The sequence below is a fragment of the Halichoeres trimaculatus genome, unplaced genomic scaffold (assembly GCF_033239565.1).
Source record: "Halichoeres trimaculatus isolate MK-OKI-2021-1 unplaced genomic scaffold, fHalTri1.1 fHalTri1_scaffold_11, whole genome shotgun sequence".
Classification (NCBI taxonomy): domain Eukaryota; kingdom Metazoa; phylum Chordata; class Actinopteri; order Labriformes; family Labridae; genus Halichoeres; species Halichoeres trimaculatus.
In genome coordinates this window covers 35,813,223-35,838,197 of record NW_027437189.1, presented here as the reverse complement: position 1 = coordinate 35,838,197, position 24,975 = coordinate 35,813,223, and the positions used below count along the sequence as shown (strand labels likewise).

Below are 24,975 nucleotides of genomic sequence, written 5' to 3'. Positions count from 1 at the left end.
CATGAGCTGTGAGTAGTCAGTTTTAGCTGCAGCTCGTAAAGTAGTCCAGCAGGCGGCGGTCCGCACCAATAAGCCCGCTTCATCCTAAAATGGCCGAAGAAGAAGCGAGAGCGAGAAGGACCTCAAACCACTGTAGAAGAAGAGAAGGGGGAGCGGACGGAGCCAAGGTGTGAAGATATTTATAACCTCTCAGGTGTTCAAACTCATCTTTTCTCCTTCTCCAGGCACAGGTTTGATTCTTTGTCATCGCAGACACGCCTTAGCCGTTAACTGGGCCCACTGCATGAAGCCTCTTAGCAGCAGAAGTTAAAACAGGAACGATAATCTGCTCTTTACACTGAAATGCTGAGATTTATTGAGCTAAACTACCAACAAGTCAAGTCCTCCAACCCACAAATAATCTGAAACGTTTGCTGTTTAATTCGTTCTTTTATTTCACCATGTGTCTCGAGTTGGAGGGTTACCGTTGTGTTTCTTCTGTGGCTGTTTTGTAAAAAGCCAGAAAGTTTGAATAAGTTTAGGTAGAGTTTGTTTGTAGAGTTTGTTTTGTCTCTCGGGTTATTTAAGTCGAGAGGAAACACAACAGTAACGGCTCATTTTCCGTCTGTGAAAGAAGGTTAGGTGTCCAGCCAAACCAGAACTGTCTTTTCAGTCCGCAATGAAATAACACGACCCTTCAGGGACGTGGAAATGGTTCACTGTAGTTCAGCACATAGACTTGACTCAGACTTTTTTCGAAAAGTTTCTCAAATTAAAACCCTGTATTGAAAAAAAACGACGTTGATCAGTGTTCACGCTTTGAAGGTAGTTGGCTGCTAAAGCGTCAATAACAAAATAAAAAGCTGAGTTTATCACAGTAAACAGGGGCGGTTATTTCATGGGAATCAGTAGCGCTGGCTTTCTCAGCATGTGTACACTTTAGATGGAGGCCTGTGTTTATTGCCCATGCTTTACATCATTTGGATGCAGTCAGGTGAAACCTACAGCATTTAGTGATCCTAGATAAATGAACCTAGACTTTGTGGAGAAAGAATTACTCTGAGTTTAATCTGGGCTTCAGGAGGAACATGACGCGTCACCTTACGAAAGAAAAATATATTGCAGCATATTGGAAAATATCATGTCATATAGGCCTATTAGGTAATATATTCCCATATATGAGATTTATATTTTCCAATATATTGTAATATATGGAAAGCGGCAATCATTTGTATATTTTTGCAATATATTACAATATATTTCATGAATATATAATATATTGTATATGTGCCTTCAATATATTATTCCATGTATATCATAATATATCAATAATATATTACAATACATTTCATAAAATATATTGTACATATATTTTTCTTTCGTAAGGGCAAACAAGTGAAAACACAGGGACAGAAGTCTTCAGTTAAAACTTACACGTACATCTGAATTGTTTAGTCTGTTTAATATTGTTGTCAGAGTCTAAGGCCCACTGGAAAGTCATATTTTAAACCTAAGCACATTAAGTAGGGCTGGGTCAATATGCTTTTCTCCCAACCTGATTCTTATATGATTTTTGGGCTGCCCATTCAAATCAAATTGCGATTCTTCCATAGTTCTAAATTTTGTGATTTTTAGTTGTTTTTTTTAACATCAGTCAATGCAAAAAAGTGAATGATAATGATGATGTCAACAGATCATATCAGGAGCCATATTTTGCCAAAAAAAAATGCACATCACATGTGAGTCAGTTTTTAGAATTTATCCAGGGGATCTGACATCTTAACTCTTTCCCAACCCAGCTCTTAAATAGAGACTAGAATTAAGTACTTAATTTAAAAAAAAGATAGATTTTTGACCCAAAAACCCTAATTTCAAGTTGTTTAACAAAAAAATCTCAATAAAACAATTTTGTCTCCCACCCCAAAAAACAAAGGTATTTGGACCCAGGCTCTTCAGATTTTTAGAATGTGTTGTTTAATGCTATTTTCTAAACACCACTCTGTGGTTTGTTTCCATCTCAGATCACCTCTGATTTAAGTTGAACAACATATACTCTTACCACTTTCAAATAGGTGCAAATATTCCCTCACCAAAAGTTCCTTTTAACCATAAAGACTGTTAACACAGGAAGGCCCAAGCAGCCAAGCCTGGCACTTTTACGACGAGCTCACTGTTTGTCCGTTTAGAGGAAACTATCCTGTTATTACAAGAACACCAGATTTATTATTTCACCATGACAAGAAAATAGTTTGAAAGTAGAAATCAGGAGACCATGAAAGGTGTGGATGTAAGTTATCAGTCTGAGTTCTGAGGGTGAACCCTGTCTCTGTTTGGTTTGACCTTTTTCCCAGCTGTAATATGAAGAGCTACTTCACTGTGTGTGTGTGTGTGTGTGTGTGTGTGTGTGTGTGTGTGCAGCTGCAGGATGGACATGTCCAGCAGGCTGGCTCTGTGGCAGCAGCTTGCAGAGAGCTGTGGTCTCATCACGGTCCAGCAGGGTCTGCAGCAGGTCTGGGGACTCCTGCTGCTCTGCCTCATCTGCAGAGTCTGCTTCAGACTGGGTGAGTGTTTGTTGAACAGTTTGAAATCTCAGTATGGAGACAGAAGGCCATGACACACTTGTGATCTCTGTGTTGTTCTTCTGGGGTCTTCCAGTCAGCTCGTCCACGCTGAAGCACACAGCGTCAGCTCTGACGGGGATGTATGCTCTCTTCCTCTTTTTTGAGCTGCACATGCTGTGGGTGCTGCTGCTCAGCGCGCTCTGCTACCTGGTTCTGCTCCTCAGCAGACGCTCCAGCAGCAGAGGCGTCTTCCTCTCAGTTATGATACTCATCTTCCTCCTGATTGGGTGAGTGGGAACTGGGAGAACTTGGTCATCGCTGCTGTGAGGAGGAGATACAGACGTTGTGGGGATTGATGTGCAGCTCTTGATGCTGCTGTCAGACACAGTCCATCCTCAGTTTGCAGTTTAACAGTTTTGACATTTTAAAAAGAGCCCACAGCTCACAGAGTGGACTTCTCTAACTTTTCTACCTGTTCAATTCAGGGAGTTGCACCTGATAGACGTGGTGACCTGGCATAAAATCAGAGGTGAGTATTTGAAGAGTGTGCTTCTGGTCTGCATTTAGGTGTAACCAACAGTATTGTCGTGTCACACTGTCTGAGTGCGACACGAAAACAAAGAATGAAAGAACTTTGGACTGACAGGTAGAAGTGCATGTTTCTTTCAAGCTGCAGAGGTGATGATGATGATGCATGTGTGTGTTCCAGGCTCTCAGATGGTGGTGGCCATGAAGGCCATCTCTCTGGCCTTTGACCTGGACAGAGGCTCGGTGAGCTCGCTGCCCTCCCCCGCTGAGTTTCTGGGTTATGTCCTCTACGTGGGCTCTGTGGTGTTCGGGCCATGGATCAGCTTCTCCACTTATAAAAATGCAGCCGCGGGCAGAAACCTGGTGAGGAGGTCCCTCCTGTCTCCGCTGAGGGCCTGCATGTCTTCATGCATCTGACGGTGTTGGTGATGATGTGCTTTGTTCTCTCAGAGTTTCTCGTGGCTGCAGAGCTGCTCCTTCAGCCTCCTGAAGAGTCAGATATGTCTGCTGGTGTCCACCTGCATCGCCCCGTACCTCTTCACACTGTTCGTTCCCATCGAAGGAAACGCCTTCACACAGAAGTAGAGAACCTTTCCCTTCTTTTTACATCATATCAGAAATGAATGGAGAGGTTACTTCTGACTTTTCTTAAAGTGATACTCCGGATGGAACAAGTTGGGTCCTATCACAAGGTTTAGGGCAGAAATGACCCCTACAGCAGTGTTTTTGTGCAGCAGAAGCCCAGAGCGCACGCACCAAACACCCCCTCCCTGCTCCTCTGCAGGTTTCCTCTGCACTCAGACGGGGCCATATTTTACTTGACCAAAAACACAAATAAACGGACTCCCACCGAAAAAATCTGATATCGGTCTGCATTCACGCTTTATTTAGAGAATTTTCAGCGCGTTACTTTCACACAAAAACACCGCTAAATAAGGCTCTAGTTCTCATCGTGTCATAAAACGGCGCTACCTCCGCTGCAGAGCCACAGCTGGCTATGAGGCGCTTGCCGCTTCGTGTGTCAGTCTGCACGCGCGGCGTGCCAGATATAAACAAATGCAGGTAGTCTGCCAGGACGAAGAGACACGATGAGAACTAGAGCTTATTTAGCAGTGTTTTTGTGTGAAAGTAACGCGCTGAAAATTCTCTAAATAAAGCATGAATGCAGACCGATATCAGAGTTTTTCTGATGGGAGTGGGTGGGAGTCCACTTATTTGTGTTTTTGGTCAAGTAAAATACGGCCCCAACTGAGTGCAGAGGAGCAGGGAGGGGGTGTTTGGTGCGACCGCTCTGGGCTCCTTCTGCACAAAAACACTGCTGTAGGGGTCATTTCTGCCCAAACATTGTGATAAGACACAACTTGTTCCATCCCGGAGTATCACTTTAAACGGCTTCTGTGTTCATTCATTCAGGAATGGACTGATTGATTTGTTTGCAGTGATGTCTGCATTTGACAAGTAGGTTGTGTTTTTCTCAGGTGGATGCATGCTTACGAGAATGCAGTCTCCTTCCACTTCAGTAACTACTTTGTGGGTCACCTCAGTGAAGGCACCTGCATGATGGCTGGAGCCGGCTTCACTGAAGAGAAGGACAAGACCAGGTGGTGAGTGAGGCTGAGGCTCTGCTGCTGGGACCTGAGAGAGGAGTGGTCCACCTTGTCCACCTTTCTCTATGAGTCACTGTCCCCTAATGCTCTACCTGTTTGTGTGTGTGTGTGTGTTTGTGTGTGTGTGTTGAGCAGGGACATGAGCGTGGTGAAGCCTCTCAGTGTAGAAATGCCTCGCTCCATGGTGCTGGTGGTGACGTCCTGGAACATCCCCATGTCCCGCTGGCTCAAAACCTGTGAGTCCAAACCTCCAGCCACAGGACACCTGTCAGTCACCTGAGCTCAGCTGTGCCTCTGATTGGACAAACTTGTGATCCCGATAACTGCTAAACTGCTGAGTTAGAAAAAGATTCAACCTTGTACAGTGTGTGCTGATAGAGAAATTGGAGTCAGACCCAACCAACCAGGCTGTAAATATGTTTGTAATGCTGTGAAGTCTGGTTTTTGGCTTGGTGTGTACATGGTTTCTGGTCTTTCTGCAGCCAGACTCATAAGGATTCTCTATGAGCAGCAGCTTTTAGCACTACCTTGTAGGCTTCATTTTCCCTGACCAGATGTTGCCCCTTGTCTAGAACACATTGAATCAGACCTTAAAGGTATTGGTCAAGGTTCAGTTCAAAATTCATTATTGTGTTGTTTGTGCCTTGTTCTCATTTTCATTCAGATGTGTTTAAAAATGCCCTAAAACTGGGAACTTTTCCTGCCATCCTGGTGACGTACACAGCCAGCGCCTTACTGCACGTGAGTAAAATGATCCAGAGGCTTATCCAGAGACATTCAGTGATCAGAAGGTTCAAGCTTTAAGTGTTTTCTAAGTCCTTGTGAGGAGTTCCTAAGTGATCTTGAAAAAGTCTCCCTCTAGATATATTCCTGATCCTAATGCACACTTTAAAATGAGATTATCAGCGCCAGTAAAGGTTATTTCTGAATGCTACTTCTCAGCTTCATGATCGAGTCGAGCAGGACTAGACTGATTTACAGCTCGTCTAAGTCTCTAGGACAACACCACACCAGCTGATGGAAGTTTAGAGGGGAGAAGAGAGATCGTTTTTTTCAGACAGGAAAAGGACAGAGGAGCAGAAGAAAGCTAAACAGGAGAGAGGTAGAGCATGAGCTAAAGGCTAAAACACAAGCTAAAGGCTAAAACACAAGCTAAAGGCTAAAACGTGAGCTAAAGACTAAAGGGTGAGCTAAAGGCTAAAACAAGAGCTAAAGGATAACAGACATACTAAAGACATAAACACAAGCCAGAGACTTGAACAAAAGCGAAAGACTAAAACAAAAGCGAAAGGCTAAAACGTGAGCTAAAGGCCTAAACACACGCTTAAGACTAAAAACCAGGTTAATCAGTTTGTGCTAATGTTGACTCCAACCCACAGTCAGCAGTTATTCTGCAGTGGTCTGTTCAAACTTGAGAGTCTATCAATAAAATGAAGAGTGAGGTTATGTTAGCTCTGCTTGGTGAGGTTGGAGTTGGTAGATGAGCTCTGGTAGGAAAGAACCAGGATTCACTAACGTTACACGTTACAGACACGTCTCAGAGCACCGGGCTGTGAGTAGAGAGAAATATAGCCGGATACTAAACTATGGTACAAACTGACAATGTTTGCTTGTTGTCACGGTTTAAAGCGTAGCTCTGCCTAACTGTTGATAAATACCTTACCTCGTGAAGGTGAATTTGGTAAAAAGTTGTCTAGAGCAAAGAAAAGTTGAGTAAAAAAGAAGATCTGATCTCCTTTCATTTCCAAAACAAACACATGTCTTGGTAAGAGTCACGTCTTCACCACAGGGTGTATGAGACTCTCGCCAAAAGTTGGCGCTGTGATCCACATCAAACTGATCCCCCTCACAGCCTCTTGAAGTGTATTTGAATAAAAAGTGTTTAAAAATCCTCCCAAGTCCTTTTCCTCTGACTTTTTGTGAGCTCCTTTGAGTGACTGTAGTTCTGCCTCTCAAACTCTGAATGAAGACACATTCAGGAGGTGGTTATGGGATATCATCATCATCAGCATGTGGCTTTATATGCTGTGTGTTTCTTTCAGGGTCTGAGTTTCCACCTGGGAGCTGTTCTTCTCTCTTTAGGCTTCATAACATATGTGGAACATGGTAATGAAAGTATTTCTGCTTGGAATTCTGGGTATTATTTGGTATATACTGTACGTTCTGCACTGTTGTGTCTCAGCTGCTTGAATATGTCTATGTATTTGCTCACTTCGTCGTTTCCTTGACTCCTCAGTCCTGAGACAGAAGCTTGCCTCCATCTTCAGCGCCTGCGTGCTGTCCCGGCCTTGTGCTTCTGACTGCTGCCATCAGCACAAAAAGGTACGGCTGTAGCTCTGAACACCTGACGCCAAAAACAAATGATTACACACTTAGAGTTAGAATTTTAAAAAACTAAAAACAGCAAACACAGGTGCATGGTTTACACGAATGTTGACTGCTGTTTGGAAAAGTTGTAAGAAGTGGAATCATCTGTTCACACTGACCCCTAAATTCCCCTGCATGTGCAGCGCAGCGTCGTGTCGCGCCGCGCCCTTGTGGTGCACTTAGATTCCATTGTAATCTATCAGGCAAATTCCACTGCAAGCTCAGCTGAAGCGCCCAGGTGCGAGAAATACGCTTCAGGTCTATTGTCAGGAAGTCACTGTGTGAAGTACCCGGAAGATTCCAAATAAAACACAATGCACGAACTCTCAAACGTAAATTTCCCCCATGTGTTTCAAATACTTCACATCTGGAGGCACGTGCATCAGGTAAACAGTCAGTCAGAGGTTCCCAGGTGCAACACGACGCCATGGATGAAGAGAAGGTGATCTTGGAAGTGGAGAAGTTCAACATTCTGTATGATCCCAAACATCCTTTTTATAAGGATACAGGCAGAAAGGACAAGGTGTGGACTGACATATCAAAAGTTATAGGAGTGGATGGTGATTGTGTGATATCGCTATTCATACGAGCGCCTGTGACTCTCCGAGGACCAGCCCTCCCCCTCCGGATTGAGCGGCGCTGCAAAACCACGCCGCTCCGCTGCGCGGCGTGGCGCATGCGGTGGAATTTAGGGGTGAGACACTTTGCTCCTATTAGCTCATTAAACCACTCCAGATGCAAAGCTGAGCTGTCGTGCAGTCATCTCCATGAAGAGTCTGATGTTTCAGTTCAGAAATCTATGAACAGTTCAAAGCCGCCTGCTTTGTTGCAATGCAGCTTCGAGCTTTCACCAAGCATGTGACCATACAACAGGAGCATTGTGCTGTTTTTGCTTTGAGCCTGTCAGATAGTTTGGATTGTTAAAGCTTCTCATCCTGAGCTGTGCCCACTCATTCACAGAATGCTCTCACAGCAGCTCCATGATGTGTTTTCTTCTCTGTGCTTCTGTAGGAGTACTGGGTGATATTTCTGAACCTGGTCTTCAGCCTCTTGGCCGTCTTCCACCTCACCTACCTGGGCTCCATGTTTGACCCTGGAGTTGATGAACAAGAAGTAGAGGAGGTATGAGCTGAAGAGAGACTGATAAATCAAACACATCTTTAGAAGTAAGATTTGATGCAGGACACTGAGGCTGCACTGTTGAAATAAAAGACCCACCAGGAAATGTAAAGTGAAGCAACAAGATCCTGTTTTATGGAAGAGGTGAAGCACCGGACCGGATGAGACATAACCCAAACCCATTTTTCCTGTGGAGTTAGGGTGCAGTCATTGATCATACCTTATGCTTGTGTATGAAGTGAACCATGCTGGAGTACACCTCTTTGAAGCGTGCCAAAGCAGAGAAGCGAACTGTGCATGTCACACTGGCCAAACGATCTGGGCTTTAGGGTTGAAGCGTGCTTAACCACGGTTTGGTTTACCAGTGTGACCGTGCCCTTAGTGTCAGGATTAACAGCCAGTCCAGTGCAGGAGCTTTCTCTGAAGGCCTGTCTATGTGAAACCTGCTTTTTTTCTGTGTTTGAGTCGACTCTTGAAGAAGTCACTTCATGCATTTTGAAACGCGTCTCGTGTGTGTAGCTGATAGTGGATGACCTACTTTTGTCTGTGTCTGCAGGGATACGCAGCCATCCACACCATCCAGAGGTGGTCTGAGCTGAACTGGGCGAGCCACTGGGCGGTCTTTGTCTGCTGGGTCTTCTATCGGCTGATTCAGTGAGAGCAGAATGGCCGAGGGAGACCAGAAGGAGGAAGGAGGAGCAGGATCTGCTCAAAGGGAAACACTGTCTGACAGGTGGAGGCTGCTGAGTCTGCTGCTGGAGAGCTACTCTCACCTGTGTGGATCCACCTGAAAACACAGCTGGGGTGGAGTGAGCGGTGCCCCGTATATCTTGGTGTTGAAGGACCATTTCAGCACATTTCCAAACTAACTGTGGAGAAGTCTCACTCTGACTGACTTTAGATATGATCTACAGAAACCCAAATGGACAAGCTGGAGGGAGGAGGGCTGGATCTGCAGAGCTGAGCTTTAACCATGGGGTTCAGTCCAACACATTTCAGCCTGTTTAAGTAAAGGTACTTAATAGAGATTTATAAAGGGTCCAGAACTGTAACTGTTTATATATTCTACTGTTACACCAATATTTTTTCTACTGCTGCTTTTTTTTCTATTAAAACGCAGAGAGAGCCTGAGGTCAGTTGTATGAAATAAAGGCCTGAGATTTTTCTCATCTGGCTTCATAATAAACACAAAATACTTCTGCTCTTAGAATTTAATGTGACTTCTCTTCTGTTCTCCTCATTTCTTAATCATGGATCTGAAGTACCCATGCTGGATGTTCAGATTGAGCATGTGCAGATTCTCAAACCTCTACATGTTCTTCTGTTCTGTTAGAGATCTGTAAGAAATCCCTGAATCTGTCTGTGAACTGATCAAAACATCCTGTTCTAAAACTAAAACCAGACCTACACCAGATCCACACCAGACCTTCATCAGATCTACAACAGACCTACACCAGATCCACACCAGACCTTCATCAGATCTACAACAGACCTACACCAGATCCACACCAGACCTTCATCAGATCTACAACAGACCTACACCAGATCTACACTGGATCTTTACCAGACCAGACCTACACCAGATCTACACCAGGTCAGGTCTCAACAGATCTAGCTGAAATGATGAGGTCATCACACAAGAATCTCCAAACAGGTTCATCACATGTTGGAGAGGTGGGCTTTAAACACCAAGGTCTGCTCCACCACAGACAGGTCCCCAGAGGGTTGTCCAACCAGAGTGAAGAGGGTTTGTGGAGTGGGGAGTCTTAAAGAGACAGCAGGTAAACAACGTGTTTCAGACAGAGGCTGAAATCATAAAACACCAGAGAGAAATGTACAGATTTATCTGAGCTGTAAATCATGCTAAGGTGCCCCTGTTAACTACGGGGGCACAAGGGGGACAGAATAAAGACTGAAATGGCACAATACCCCTTTTTACTTGGCATGTATTCCCAGTCATATTTTGTCTAGCAGATTATAAACCTAATTGGATAGTCACTGATTGATTCCAATCATTTTTGCCAAACATGTTTATGAACCTTTTATCCTAATTAGATTGATAACTTATCTTTATATTCAAAAACTAATGTGATAATATAACATATTATAAGAACATAAACCTCACAGATTGATGAAGAAGCCCACAAACAGAGACTTGAACTCTCTATAGCAGAGGGATTATCTTTGTTCTAGCAGTTAACAGAGCTTTATTCCAGCTGTACAGGTGTGTATCCCCTCAGGTGAAGCAGCAGCAGTGTGTAGGATGGACTTGGACCTCCCACCTGTGCTCTTACCTGTGTCAAGTCAATCATTAACTTCAGAGAGGAGAGGCTCAGATCAGACACGGAAACGACTGCAGAGAAGAAAAGTGCTCAGTGAGGTCTTGTCCAGCTAGAGCTGAAATAGCTGGATCTCCTGTCTCGGTGTGTGTTTGGTGTGTGTTTGATGTGTGACAGGTGTGCACAGGTGTGAAGGGTTACACCAAGGATGGGGAGGATGTCAAACTGCAGCTGGATAGGGCTGGAGATCCCTCTGTCCTCCCAGTTCTTCAGTGGTGAGTCTCTGTTCTTGGACTGACCCTCTGGTCTGTGTCTTCTGATCAGACTGTGACACTGCGTTTGTCTTCAGCCATCAGAGGAGAGCTGTGGCTCTTCCTCATTCCTGCCGGCCTGGCGGTCATCATACTTGGGGTGTTCCTGGAGGAGGTTGGCTTCTTCCTGCGCCGCATCCCCTCGTCTAGGCGGAGGCGCCTCTACCTGTGGATATTAGGGATGTACCCGGTAACCTCAGCCTCCTCCTCTGGTTTGCACCCTCTGAACAGGAACCAGAACAACACTTTATCTGTGTTTTATCTTCTCCTCAGGTGTTTGTCATCACCTCCCTCATCGCGCTGTACGTGCCTCGCTCCTCCTCTCTGTGTAACTTCATTGCCTCACTGTGAGTACAGAGACTTTACTGAAGGCCAGTGTGCTCTGCTTCAGTCTGAAATGAGTCTGCTCCTGTCTGAGTGCCCTCTGCAGGTATCACTCCATCACCCTGCTGAAGTTCATGGGGCTGATCACAGACTTCTTCGGAGGGAAAGCTTGTATGCTTTCTGCTCTGTCCGGACAGCAGGTCTCCCCGGATCCTTTCCCCTGCTGCTGCTGCTGCTGCCTCCCCATGGTCTCCATCAACAGGTACAAACCACAGTGTGGAAGACTCAGAGGCTCAGACTGGTGCCACATGAACCCACAGTTCTTTCTTAGATACAAACACTCACAGTGATACTACCACTGAGCCTCACACTGGTTGTGCACTGATAGTGTGAAATGTCTGCATGGTTGCACATCTATTCACCATTTTCTAATTCACTTGGACAGGTGTGGAGTCCTCTTCAATGACCTAATGAACTCTTCTCCTCCCTCTTGTTTGCAGCAGCAGTCGTGTTTGGATGATGGCCGCCGTGCTGCAGCTCTCTGTGGTCCGCAGTATTTTGTTTTTTGTCACTCTGGTCCTGTGGACGGATGAGCAGTACGACTACGGAGATGTGAGACAGACCTTAGTGCTTATTCTCTCATCAACCATCATGTCATCATGTTCAGCTTTTCTTCCTCTGCATGCATGTTCAGTGTGTTCTGTTAGATTCATTTTATCTGTGTTTTGTTTTTAACAACTTGATTTAGAGATCTCTAAGGTTTTTAAATCAGAACTGACAGAAACAGCTTTCCCCACAGGCTCAGTCTCCATCAAATAAAAAGCCTCCTAAAGTCCCTGTGAAGTGTTAGGAAGTGATCTTACAAGAGTATCTGTTCTAGAGATATGCCTGATCCTGAATATAGATTGTTTCAAAATGCTACTTCACTTATACTTCGTAGCTTCCTGATCGGGTCGAGCAGGACCAGATTGATTTATGACACCTCTAAGTCTCTATGACAACACCACACTGGCTGACGAAGTTTAGAAGTGAGAAGAAAGATCTGTGTTTTCACTCTGCTGAAAACGATTTCTGGGATTAATTTTGTCGTGATGGTGGGCACTGGAGCCTAACTGTCAGACAGAAAAAGGACAGAAGAGCAGAAGAAAGAGAAACAGGAGAGAGATAGAGGACAAGCTAAAGGCCAGAAAGACTAATCGGTTTTTCTAATGTTGACTCCAACCCACAGTCAGCAGTTATTCTGCAGTGGTCTGTTCTAACTTGAGAGTCTATCAATAAAATGAAGAGTGAGGTTACGTTAGCTCTGCTTGGTGAGGTTGGAGTTGGTAGATGAGCTCTGGTAGGACAGAACCAGGATTCACTAACATTACACGTTACAGACACGTCTCAGAGCACCGGGCTGTGAGTAGAGATAAATATAGACAGCTACTAAACTATGGCACAAACTTACAAAGTTTGCTTGTTGTCACGTTTCAAACAGCAGTGCTACGTAACTGTACTGATAAATACCTCACCTTGTTGTGTTGTATCCAGTAAAAATTGACGTGAACCAAGAAAATTAGTTCCAAAACAAACATGCCTGGTCAAAAGTCACACATTAACGACAGTGTATGTGAGACTCCAGCCAGAAGGTGGCAAAGCAGTTCAATTAAAACTGATCAGCATCTTTGAATGCAGGACTACAAATGTTTCCATGCAGAGATGTTAGAAAGTGTAGGACAAAACCAGAAGTTGTTTGAGTAAGGTCATGAGGGCAGCAGGATGGAGAATAATGAGTGTTAGCGCTACAATACACACAGACAACATGGTGTAAGAAACTGAAGAAGCAGATTAAACACAGCATTGATAATTTGACACAAACAGAAGACTTCAGATTACCAATCTGAAAACTGGAGCTGTCCTGTTTTCTAGTTTACACTCAAAGTTGGTAAATGCTTATATCCCACTCATCTAGTCTCTCGAACCACTCAAAGCACTTTACACTGCTAGTCTTATTCATCCATACACACCACATTCACACACTGATGGTAGTAACTGCTACGGTAGAAACCACCAGTTTAACTAACACAGTCACACCAATCCACACACCACTGACCAACAGTGGGAGCAATTTGAGGTTCAGTGTCTTGTTTAAGGACACTCTGGCATGTGACTGCAGGAGAGGGTATGAACCCTCAACCTTCCGATTGAGAGGCAACAACTCTACCACTACCACACCACAGCCGCCCTCAAAGTTCAGTGCTTTTCTTTGACAGTTGATGTATAACCTCTGAGACAGTGACTTTCTTCTCCACCTGTAGGTTGATTCTGTGGACCCAAACCTGTATGTGAACGGTATCATATGCGTGTCCACCTTTTTGTCCTTTTATGGCCACCTCCTCTTCTACAAAGCCACAAAGAGCGCTCTGCACGGCTACGGCCTGAGAGCAAAGTTTTTCTGCATCATTGTGGTGTTGGTGCTGTGCGGCCTGCAGAGCGGCATCTTGGAGACCATGGGAGCTCTGGAGGTCATCCCCTGTGCGCCGCCCTTCTCCGTCCTCACCAGGTCCCAGTGTAAGCCCATCCGGTCTTTTTCAGTCTCAGTCACAACATGAATGAGAGATTTCCAAACCAGTGATTCAGAGTAATCTTTGTACCTGTAACCTCTGACCCCAGTAATCTACCACTACTGTGTGATTGTGGAGATGTTCTGCATCGGCTTATACGCCCGCCACACCTTCCGAAAGGTGGAGCCAATCATGGTCGAGGATGCAGAGAGGCATGTCGATGCGATGGAGAAGGCAGTTCAAACAGAGGACATTCAGAAGGCTCATCCCGACCCAGGCCGACTCTCTGAGGAGGTTTGGCCCACACACTGTGTCTTCAGTGCATCTAACCCCAGCTACAGCAGCACAGAGGACAGTCTGTGTAAGATAGAGCATGCACCTCTGGAGGGTTTTCCCTTCCCTCCAACCAGAGATCAGAGGTCACGCAGACTTGAACCAGTGGAGCTCAGGTCTGCAGAGGAGCCTGGTGCAGATGTGACACACATTACTGTCAGAGCTGATGTGAACTACGAAGGCTCAAAGGATGTCACTGTGGTTTGACAAATGGAGACAGACCTGAAACACAAGCCCAAAAGAGTCCACCAGTGAAGTAGTTTGGACCTGTGTGCAGCCCTGAAGAGTTGACTAGACATCCAGACACCCTGTGCTGCGCTGGAACATACAGAAACAACTTTGAGATGGAGATGTTTGTTGCTTTGACTTGTCATTGTAAAAGATTTTATCAATGTTGCAGCTTTACACTTCATAAATTCTGCAGACATGTTTATTTTTTCCTTTTTCTGTTCTTGCATTTACACAAAAGACAGAGCATGATCGTTTTACCCATGCACAGATTCTGACTTTACATGTAAAATACAGCTGTAAAGCAGCAAATCTATGTTTTTAGCTTACAACTTTGGGTGAAAAAAAACAGGTAGCCTAAGTGCTCATCTCTTGGAGCACATGGAGGAGATTTATGCCCTCTCTGTTTTAGTTTTCTGATCTTCTGTCTTGTTTATGAAAATAAAAGGTTTTGCACAACAACTGCTTCAAACAGGATGGGGTGGGGCCTTGAATCTTACTGTATATGCAAAAATTTGTGGTGGAAACAAAAAGCAAAATAGAAAATTGATTACCGAATATTTAACACAAAAAAGATTCTTCTAGCAGCACGAAGCTCACAAATTGAGATTTAAGAGCACCTGAAAAAAAGCACTTCATCATGTTTTATTTACTCAAGATTACCTGAAATGTCATGTAATCATGTTTAATGGACTGCAAGAGGATCTGAAAGGGCGCATCTACTTCAGTGGCACTTTAGCAGAGGTTTTAAACATGGGGGCACCTAAGGACAGCCAAAGGAAGCTATCAGCCATACTAAATGGTACGGGTTGTGTAAACAACGCCTCGTCAATGATTTTATTGCTTGGGGAAAGCGGCAGACATTTTTGAAACGCTGTCGCTGTGCTTCTCGTTAGAACAATGTTTTACAAACGGATTTAAGTCGCCTACAGTGACCACATAGCTCAGTTTACATTTACTTCTGTCTGTCTGAATTGAAATATGGGAACGGAGGAACGGAGCCTGCTGACTTCCTCTGAGCCAATCATGGGGCTCGTTCTTGACGGCCATCCAATCAGCAGCCGTCTCTGTCTTTGCAGCGTCACAACCCTCCTCCCGCTATATCCTTATTTTGGCGGCTGTGCGGGCAACATGGCGGAAAATTTGAAAGGTAATTCACAACGATTAAGTTTGACTTTACTTTAAAAACCCACGAATTTACTGTAGCGACGAACTTAAGCCAGAGTGCAAACCCTTTAAAGGCTTTAAGGATTGAGGCCTGCCAGTCAACGAATACTAAAGAATCAAACGAGGTTTTAGAGTGTTTATCTATCATGGTGTTTCAAGGAGGCGGACTTAGTGCAAAATGTAGTTAACGTGCGCGTAAATGCTGATAATCGATCAGTTTTTGTAAATGTAAAATGTGTTTAAGTTAACTTACATATTTTATTTGTACTATTAGACACAGATCAATGATTTTGACTTTATTTAGGCACCCTGCATTGTAGGGGCAGGCTTTGCGGTAAGCGGTAAAAACCAGCTCAGCGCGCCATGCAGCTCCTCTTTAGTGTTAACTGCCTGTGTTTTGGGACTGGCACCTCATGTTTTAAGTCTGATCACTAAAGGCTACTTTTGGAAGTCTTTGACTATTACTGGAGGGAAATGCCTAAGCTGTTGTCAAACATATCTGCACATAGTTGAGTGAACTATCTGCTTTCCGTATCGTTTGCCGTGTGTTCGGTCGAGAGCGGACATTTCAGATTTTAAGTTAGATCTGAAATCGAAAACATGTTTCCCACTTGGTCAGATGTGTGCCGAATCATCGTATGCGTTCTTATCGTGTCGCTTGGTGTCAGAGTTTTGTGTTATTGCTTTTCATATTTGAGCGGTAAGTATTGACTGTTTAAATCTTTTAACTTTTAAATGGTGTTTGGTGTTACTGGCACAGTTCACACTAAAGTAAGGGTTTGCTTTGTGTTTGTTTAAAACTTTAGGCTTGAATTCTGTTGATTTTGTTCTTTACCTCATGTCTGACCGTCTGCTTGACTTATGGCAGTGCTCTGCTCCTGTTTGAACAGTGCCCTTATAATGGTTCTTGTTAACTTTAAGGTTGCAGTGTGCGCTGTAAGCTGTCCCTGGAAGAGCTGGAAGCTCTTTGTCGTGCTGAAGGACTCTACTGCAAAGACCTAGGGGTGAAAAAATCTAACGTCAATGACTTTGAAGTGGAGTTCCTGTGTGACTACAAGAAGACTAAAGTAAGAGCTCAAAGACTGGGGATGACTGTTCATTTATCTACAACAGTCCATATCTGCCATCACCACCTTAAATCTTCTCACCAAAGCCTCCTCCCTTTCTTACCCCCGCCCTGTTTGCTTTGTTGTGTATTGAAAACACATCACCTCTAAAGCTCAGGGGCTTCATTTATCTATCTGTGCATAGGATCCATAACAAGAGTGTGTATGTGCAAACAAGTCATATTTATAACGCCAGCAGGAAATGGGTCAAAGGGCAACTTAACTTTTAAGATTAACTTAGAATCAGGACAAGCCTCTTCCCCTACCGGTTCAGTTTCCATATCAAGCTTAAATTAATGCAATTCTGAGAGTTATGTCAATGCAACCTTCCACTGTGCTCAGAGTTTAGAGTGCACTGTTTGGAGTTTGCACAGAATTCAAATTTGCCAAGAAAACATCAGGAATAAGAGTGTTCAGAGCGTACTGATATGCTGGTGTGCACACCCTCTGTCAGATGTGAGGCCCATTTTTAACATCAGCTAAATAGCAGTTTGAACATTCCAAAAAGCTGACACTGAGGGTTAGAGTGGGGATCATCTATTGCTATAAAGAAGTAATGGATGGAATAAAAGTTTACTGTGGTCAGTCTCTAACATTTTATACCCCTTTGCAGGAAATGTTTTTTTGTTTGTTTTCATGGAGATTTGAAGGCTTAGTTTGACTCTGGTCTTTGGATCTGATGTAAATGTATACATTCGGACTGTAAAGACACGGATATCTGTCCCTAACTCAGTTTGTTGTGTGTTTGAGGAGGAGGAGGAGTTGTACCTGGTGAAGTGGAGAGGCTTCCCTGAATCAGAAAACACATGGGAACCCAAGAGGAACCTGAAATGCCCCAAACTGATGAAGCAGTTCCACCTGGACCTGGAGAAGGAGCTGAGGCGCCACAAAAGACGCAGTATCCCTAAAAAGCTGGATAAGGAAGTTTCCTCGCTCCTTGTGCAGAAAGCCAAAGTGCGTCAGAGACTGCAGCGCTGGGAGGCTCATCTGAACCACACCCGCAATAGCCCGGGTCGAATTTATGTCATCAACGATGTAGACTTTGAGGGCCCGCCCAAAAACTTCACGTACATTAACAACTATAAAGTAGGCCAGGGCATCGTGCTGGACGAGATGGCAGTGGGCTGTGACTGTAAGAACTGCTTTGAGGACCCGGTGAATGGCTGCTGCCCCGGGGCATCGCTGCAGCGCATGGCCTACAACGAAAAGGGGCAGCTCCGGATCCGAGCCGGGAAACCTATCTACGAGTGTAACTCCCGGTGCAGCTGTGGACCTGACTGTCCCAACAGAGTGGTGCAGAAGGGCATCCAGTTCGACATGTGCATCTTCAGGACAGAGAACGGGCGAGGGTGGGGCGTCCGCACGCTGCAGCACATCAAGAAGAACAAGTTTGTCATGGAGTACATCGGCGAGGTAAGACCTGGTTTAGGTGGAGTTATTTCTACATTATCCAAAATAATCTGCCACAGTTCTAGCCTCTGATATATTCAGCTTAAAAAAACCCTCACAGGTCCATGGAAAAGGAGAAGCTCCCCTCAAATAGGACTGAACACTGAATAGAGTGCTTATTCACAAACTTAGGTCTGTAAATGAAACCTAAAAACTGCTGAAGAGCAGGTGATGTTCATCTTTATCTAGTGCAAAGCTTTCCAAGTGTTGTGCATACATACCAGGTTGGTTTTGGTAACTTTAAGGGACTTTTAAGTCTGCTTTCTTTGGCTATTTAATGGAGAAAAATCCCCCCAAACCAGCAGCTACTCGATGCTTATATCCCTATAATAGATATCAAAGGCAGAAAAAGACCCAAAAATAACTTAAAAAACAAAATATTTTGTAAACAGTCACAAGTCTTAAATTTATTCACAGAATAATTCCATACTTCCCTTTTCTCTGACTGAAGTCCCGTAACAGCCCTTGGACACATATTTGTGGCTCTGAACTCTGACACCACAGTCAGGCTTTAAACAGAGGGGTTGTGTCTGAAATGTGTTAAGACATAAGATCTTATTCCATTATTGCAAAAACAAGCCCTCCATGTGCAGGAGGTGTGAGTCTTTTAAGGGTGGTGTAGCAGACTTCTTGAGGACTGCCTGCTGCAGCAGTCCACTCCAGAGCCCAGAGAACTTGAATGGAGTTATGAGAGCCTGCTCCATGTAAACATAGATCAAGAGAACTGTGATTAAGAATCAAGAGGAAGCCTGTGGCTGCAGCTCAGAATGGGAGACAGATAACCTGTCAGACTTCAGGTGAAGCTTTTTAGAAAACACTTCTTAATTTTCTTCTTCCTCGATCGTCGCATGAAGAAAAACTGTATTTTGTTTAGTAACCTTTAAATAGTGAGAGCACTGAGGTGTGTCCTCTAGTGAAACCAAAGCCTCTACTTTCCTTTCAGATCATCACGACGGATGAAGCTGAGAGGAGGGGTCACGTGTATGACCGCCAAGGCTCCACGTACCTGTTTGACCTGGACTATGTGGAGGACGTCTACACAGTGGACGCAGCTCATCAAGGAAACATCTCCCACTTTGTCAACCACAGCGTAAGTGTGGCTTCATCTGTGGATCATGGACAGGAAGTGTTAATGGGACTATGGATGCTGTTGCTGAATGATGAGCTGATTACTGTGAACATATGCCTGAAATGTGATGTTTCTGCTTGTGCAGAAAGCCTCTGACCTCAGGTTCATTCTCTCTGCAGTGTAACCCCAACCTGCAGGTTTTTAACGTCTTCATCGACAACATCGACGAGCGGCTCCCACGCATCGCTTTGTTTTCAACACGGGCCATCCGACCAGGAGAGGAGCTGACCTTCGACTACAAGATGCAGAGTAAGAGCGTTCACTTCAGCAGAGATCACTGGTGTTAGATTAACCAGAGAGAGCAGAGCTGTGGAGTGAGGCCTGAGAACAGCTGGTGATGATGTCAGGATGTGTACGCCCATCTTATCCCTACCATTGCTGCTCTGGGCTGGTTGATGACCTGTTTGTGGTTGGGCAGCAGGATGATTACTGAAGTTCAGTTTGATGTGTGCTTCAAACTCCAAGTGTAAGGTAGAAGATATCTTTAAAGCACAACCAAACTCACTACTTTAAGCCTCTCACTGGCTCACCGGCTGGAAAAAGCACATTTCAAAGGTTAAAAGTATCTTTATTTTCCCTACGGGAAAATTTGTTTGCAGCTAGAGACAAATAAATACATAAACAACACAAATCATCCACATCAAATGCATGATGACACCGAATATGAAGCCCAGCAGAGATTCTTCGGTAACATAGTAAAAAAAAAAGTAAAACAGATAAAGAGCAGTGCTACGTCACACCCCTGAGCCTGCTTCTGTTAAAGGCAGACAGAACTTTAGTCAGTTGACTATTTGCGATTCGCTGGCTGACGGATATGGTCGCTCAACCATCATTGTGTCGTCATTTTGGAGGCTACTGTGAGTTAAGGTAGCATGAGAGCTCAGGGAGAGAGGAAGAGGAGATTGATGAACAGCTGCACTTTCTTACTTTGCTCCATTTTAGCTCATCAAATACCGGATTTTCAAGCCGAATCGCTCGATGTCTTCCATCATTGCTCTTTTTTGTTTACTGGTTAAGGACATTTCTATATATTTCTTATACGCTTTCTGTCCCTCACACGATGTTATTCCTCTCTCCTTCAGTGTCCACAACCGTTACATACAAATGACTTGTTATGCAAATTAGTTGATTACTGATTTACTGTAGATAATCTACAAAACACAGCTCTGAAGAGTGAAGAAGATTAAAAAACAAAAACATAATAGAGCTAACTGGGCAGGTGTCAGGGGTAGAAGGGTACAAATATCAAGTAGTAATGGAGCCATATGTGCTCTAATACAGCAAGGATCATCATTTTAGTCTGAACACTGCAAAAACTCAAAATATTTCAAGAATGTCTCATTCCTAGTTAAAATGTCACATATGTGGTCAGAATTTAAAATTTATCACCCAAAGTGACTTGATTTTACACTTGATTGAAACAAATTTACATTTGAAAAATAATTGCTGTTTAAGAATGCAAAAATGCGTTTTATCTGAGTACTCGATGTAATTTTCTGTAGAGTACTCGAGTACTAAAATATTCAATAGTTGCAGCCCTAATGACGACTACCCTGTTTTGGAAACAGGCTGTACATTGCTACAGGTAAGTGTCTATGGTCAAATCTCTAAACCTAAAATGTGATACAACCATTTTTTAAACAAAAGTAGTGGCATCAAAATAAACGTTTTGAAGCAAACTGAAACCGCAGTTTTCGAACTGTCGCTATATTTTTCACACACTTGGAACCCTGTGGCTTCAACAATACTGCGCATAAATCACAGATTTTTATGGTCTAACAAGCTTCAGAGCCTCATAGCATAAAAACTAATAAATTTCTCGATGATTTTCGTTATCTATGAAATGCGTGCCAACGAAAAATCTGAGTTTTGCTGAGCTTTGACGGAGTTTAGGCATAAACAGCCAGCCTGCTCCTGTGCGTCCGGCTGGATCGACCGCTGTCATTCAGCAGGTTTCTACTGATGGGAAAGAGACAACAAGCGTTGTGCTAGTTTGCTATAAGTTTGTTTTTACCCTTTTTTTTGACCAATAAACGTGCAGCTACAAAATGCCTTTGATAGACTCTTGTTCTGAGGATGAAGCCTGAGCACTGTCCAGCGCCACATCATGATGTTCTGCTGGGACAGGTTGTTGTTTTTACTCCTTGTGAGTGACGATGATAAATATCTTAAGACAGCATTACATGGTTTAGGAATCCTACCTTGGATTGATAAAGCTGTAGACCGAGCACCTTCCTCAAAAGTTTTTTGTTTTTTCTGGTCGTGGTTCAGGCTCTGAGTCTGAACTGTCGCTCTGTTCTTTCGTCAAAATCACTGATCTGTCTGTATCTCTGTGTTTGTTGCCCGAAAAACACGACAGCGATGGTAAAAAGCACGTCAGTGAGATGTTCTGTCTCATGCCACAGCCGTCTGTATCACAGCAGCAGTGTTTAGAGGAATAAAAGCTCAGAAATCTTAAGCGCTTCATTAGACAACCTTACAGGCTTCAGAAAACATACAGAACATAAATTTAGGAAAAACGCACGGAACGAAAACTAGTAATGTTAAATGTTTGCTTACCAGTACAGAGCACTTAAAGCTTGAATTGGGAAAAGTTTCCTTCCAAAAGCACATTATGGGCAAAGCCTTTTTCTATCACAGTATTAGAGATTTTCCTCCTGCTTGGTAGGATGTGTACACTTATAACACAGAACAGTCAGAATCATGTTTTGGTAAGACTTCATGTTTTACATGTTGGAAAACCACAATATAATACTGTTATCACAATATGAAGGAAAAATACTGTGATATAAATTTGAGGTCATATCGCCCACCCAGTATCCAGCTTACACGCTGCCCACCAAGAAGATCACGAATGGCTGTGGAAACACAAACAGGATCAGGCTTTACTGATCCACCCCGTACCAACTGGGATGGGAAAAGATTTTCAAATGATCGAATAGTCATTAAAAAAAGTCATTAAAAATTGAAATTGATCATGTGGCAATGACTTTTTCCTGTCCACAGCATTTTTGCCAGATGCTGTCGGTGTGGCGCGTAGGTTTGATAAAATCATGATCGAGCAGGACTGGAAGTTGTGCACAGAAACCACCTAAAACCACCCAGAGACTTTCAAAGTAAAACACAGCCTTCCAGGCCAGATGGTGTTTATCGTTTTTAACAGACATGAGCTGAGCCAGACCAGGAGTCACCAGGTTTGAGGTTAGGGTTAGGGGCTTCACATGGCTTCACATGGCTCTGTCGTGTTCACAGTGCTTAACATTGGTCTGTTTCAGGCTGATTTCTCGTTTTCTGATGCTGATTAAAGCTGACATCTCCATGGTCCCCTCACCATCCTCACTTCTTTCATTTCCAGTTGACCCCGTGGACACAGAAAGCACCAAAATGGACTCCAGTTTCAGTCTCGCTGGTCTCCCCAGCTCTCCGAAGAAGAGGATCCGAGTGGAGTGTCGGTGCGGATCGGACTCGTGTCGAAAGTATCTGTTCTGACCAGAGGCTGTGGGAACCAGCCATCTGTGTGAAGACCTTTGTACAGATTTGTAAATAAGCATTTCTTTTTTTACGCTGAGGCTGAAACTCTGTCACCGTGTTTCTGTGAACATTATGAACTCTCCTGAGGTAGAAACCCAGACATGGAGCACAGGATGTAGGCCTGTTGAAGAGAGGACTCTCTCTGTGGATTGTTTTATTTCTTAATGCCGTGTGTTTAGAGGTTTTTCTTCACCCTCTTCATGTAGATAGATATGACATGAGCATGTCTGTAAACTGTGTGAGGAGGTTATATCAAGGTGTGTCAATCAACTTTTTTTTTAACAAAGAGGCTGTGAATGACAAACCTACTGACAGCTCCTGGAGAGAGCAGAGCTGTGGCTCTGGCAGAGAAACCCAGCAGCCCTGGTTTTCAGAGCTGAAGAAGTGAAACAGCTTTTAACAGCTGTTCAGCAGAGAGCTGGACACTTCCAGCATGTTTGTGCACAGCTCCAACTCATCTTTGCTTTTTTATCATGCCTAAAGAAAAAGCTTTGGTGTCCAGCAGTGGTTTGTGGTTGGACTTTACTCGTCTGTTCCTGGCAGAGATCCTCTCATGTTTTCTGGACTCTGACTTCAAATGTGAACCTGTTTTCTCTGCGTAGATTATTTGTTGTGAAGAGTTGATATATTTTGGAGTGCTTTTTGCTTCCTTTCTTCTCTCTCTTCTCATGCTGGATTGATTTTATACTCTGTTTAAATTCTCACTTCACCTGAAGAGTTTGTTCTGTTGAATTTCTCAGCGCTGGAAGCTTAATAGTCTGCGTCCCGCTCTTTTTCTGATGTCTAGCATTAACTTACATGTCAAGTTACAGGTTTGTCCAGTTCATCAAGGCTGCAGACTCTGACAGGAAACCTTTTAGACGCAGTTAAGAGTGAGTGTCAGTGTGAGAAGAGAAGCCATCCTCACTCTTCTGCCAGGGGAAAACACGGTGGAGGTTTTAGATGCTTTTAAGCTCCTGTGAAGAGAGACGGCCTTTTAGAAAAAGTGCATACTGAATCTGCACTGTGACTTATTGATGGACATTTACAAGAAAGAAGAACTTTTTTTAACACGACCCTAAAGGTCTCACAGGAATTTTAACAGCATGGGGCTGTTGGTGTTCAGTGTCCCACAAACCGACACATGGCACACAGGTCTCTTCAGTACATCCTCACTATGCAATCATCTTCTCCCTGCAGACTAACTACAGGGAGGAGCTTCCGTCTGCTGCTCAGTGCGGCTCGCTGCTCGCTCAGTGTCATTGTAAGTTTCATAGAGGTTAGGAGAGCTGGTTCAGTCAGAGGACAACATGGATGCCTTCTTTCTACGTTGTCTCCCCTCTACCAAAGAATCTGTGTCATGAGTGGCTCTGTTTCAGGTTTGCTGTTAAAGGGAGTGGGAGTGGGTTGGGGGGTGGGGGTGGGTTGAACATAGCATTGAACTGTGTGTTTGAAAACAGGACTAACACTTTTTTATCTCCTCTTTGAGTCCCTCTCATGGCTCCTGTTGGTCTAAGATATGTTGAAATAGATTTTGTACATACACACTTTAGTTTTGTAGAGCACCAGAGTGAGTTTATCATGGGCTGGAGATGAAAACAACAGAAATAAACTCTTTGAAAGATTCCTCAGGCTTCATGTCGTCTGTTGCAGGTTTTCCTGAGTTGTGTTCCTGCAGGAGGGTATGTTCTGCCTATGACAGGGTGTCTTACAAAGTATTAAAAGTTGATGAATCAGTTATGGGAAAATTAAGGCCCTTAAAAAGTATTAAAAAGTCTTATTCCTAATGTTATAAGGTATTACATTTTATTGGTATTCAAGACTACAAATGTATCCATGAATATTTATTTCCCTCCTTGGGACAGTTACAAACTAACTTGACCAGACAGACTGTTCCATATATCCTCCACAGAAACAGTCCATCTGGTTGGCAAATGTTTTCAGTGTGTGAACCTTCAAAAATAACCACACCTAGTGATTGGACAATCATTCTGCTCGTCACACTCATCACAGACCAGTGTGAGGATCTAGAAAAAGCTTTAGCATCTCAAAATATTTCACTCTAGATCATAAGAGTTTCTCAAGCCTCTTTAGAAAATTTCTCAGACCAGGGGTCAAGGCTTTCCCCTGCTTCCCCTGATCTCAGTTGTTTTGGAACAAATTTTCTTTGCTCAAATCAACTTTTTACTGGATACAACTTGATAAGATAAGGTATTTATCAATACAGCTTTGTAACGCTGTTGTTTGAAACCTGACAACAAGCAAAGTTGTGATTTTGTGAGGCACGGACTATATGTAGCACTAGCAGCCCAACATACCCATAGGCTAATGTGACAACAAACTCAGTTTGTACAGGAGTTTAGTAGCTGTCCGTATGTAACGCTGATAGAAAGCAAATAACACAACCTCAAGCGCATGTCCTAAATTTTGAT

General features: G+C 43.8%; 3 protein-coding genes across 7 annotated transcripts; all 3 read left to right on the top strand.

Moving 5' to 3' along the window:
- The first annotated feature begins 62 nt into the window (after positions 1–62).
- On the top strand, positions 63–9,264 carry LOC141799993 (protein-serine O-palmitoleoyltransferase porcupine-like). 3 transcript variants are annotated; one of them, XM_074682435.1, is made up of 13 exons: positions 63–167; positions 2,398–2,540; positions 2,635–2,827; positions 3,026–3,069; positions 3,250–3,431; positions 3,519–3,649; positions 4,547–4,672; positions 4,811–4,911; positions 5,340–5,416; positions 6,718–6,781; positions 6,912–6,997; positions 8,054–8,164; positions 8,718–9,264. In XM_074682435.1, exons 2-13 carry the CDS (start codon positions 2,405–2,407, stop codon positions 8,817–8,819), a joined length of 1,353 nt encoding a protein of 450 aa, XP_074538536.1. In that variant the 5' UTR covers positions 63–167; positions 2,398–2,404; the 3' UTR covers positions 8,820–9,264. The 3 variants fall into 3 exon arrangements, with proteins under 3 accessions (XP_074538536.1, XP_074538538.1, XP_074538537.1); XM_074682437.1 differs by having other exon boundaries at positions 125–193; XM_074682436.1 differs by having other exon boundaries at positions 158–230.
- A 538-nt stretch (positions 9,265–9,802) lies between these two features.
- On the top strand, positions 9,803–14,161 carry LOC141798707 (organic solute transporter subunit alpha). Its single transcript, XM_074680510.1, has 8 exons — positions 9,803–9,942; positions 10,618–10,715; positions 10,790–10,941; positions 11,025–11,098; positions 11,182–11,337; positions 11,576–11,687; positions 13,376–13,628; positions 13,731–14,161. The coding sequence occupies exons 2-8, from the start codon at positions 10,649–10,651 to the stop codon at positions 14,159–14,161; spliced, it is 1,245 nt and encodes a 414-aa protein (XP_074536611.1). The 5' UTR covers positions 9,803–9,942; positions 10,618–10,648.
- Positions 14,162–15,244: 1,083 nt separating this feature from the next.
- On the top strand, positions 15,245–24,158 carry LOC141798705 (histone-lysine N-methyltransferase SUV39H1-like). 3 transcript variants are annotated; one of them, XM_074680508.1, is made up of 6 exons: positions 15,245–15,332; positions 16,271–16,416; positions 17,209–17,868; positions 18,848–18,994; positions 19,153–19,282; positions 22,389–24,158. In XM_074680508.1, exons 1-6 carry the CDS (start codon positions 15,314–15,316, stop codon positions 22,520–22,522), a joined length of 1,236 nt encoding a protein of 411 aa, XP_074536609.1. In that variant the 5' UTR covers positions 15,245–15,313; the 3' UTR covers positions 22,523–24,158. The 3 variants fall into 3 exon arrangements, with proteins under 3 accessions (XP_074536609.1, XP_074536608.1, XP_074536610.1); XM_074680507.1 differs by having other exon boundaries at positions 17,206–17,868; XM_074680509.1 differs by lacking the exon at positions 15,245–15,332 and adding an exon at positions 15,935–16,049 and having other exon boundaries at positions 17,206–17,868.
- The last annotated feature ends 817 nt before the right edge of the window (positions 24,159–24,975 follow it).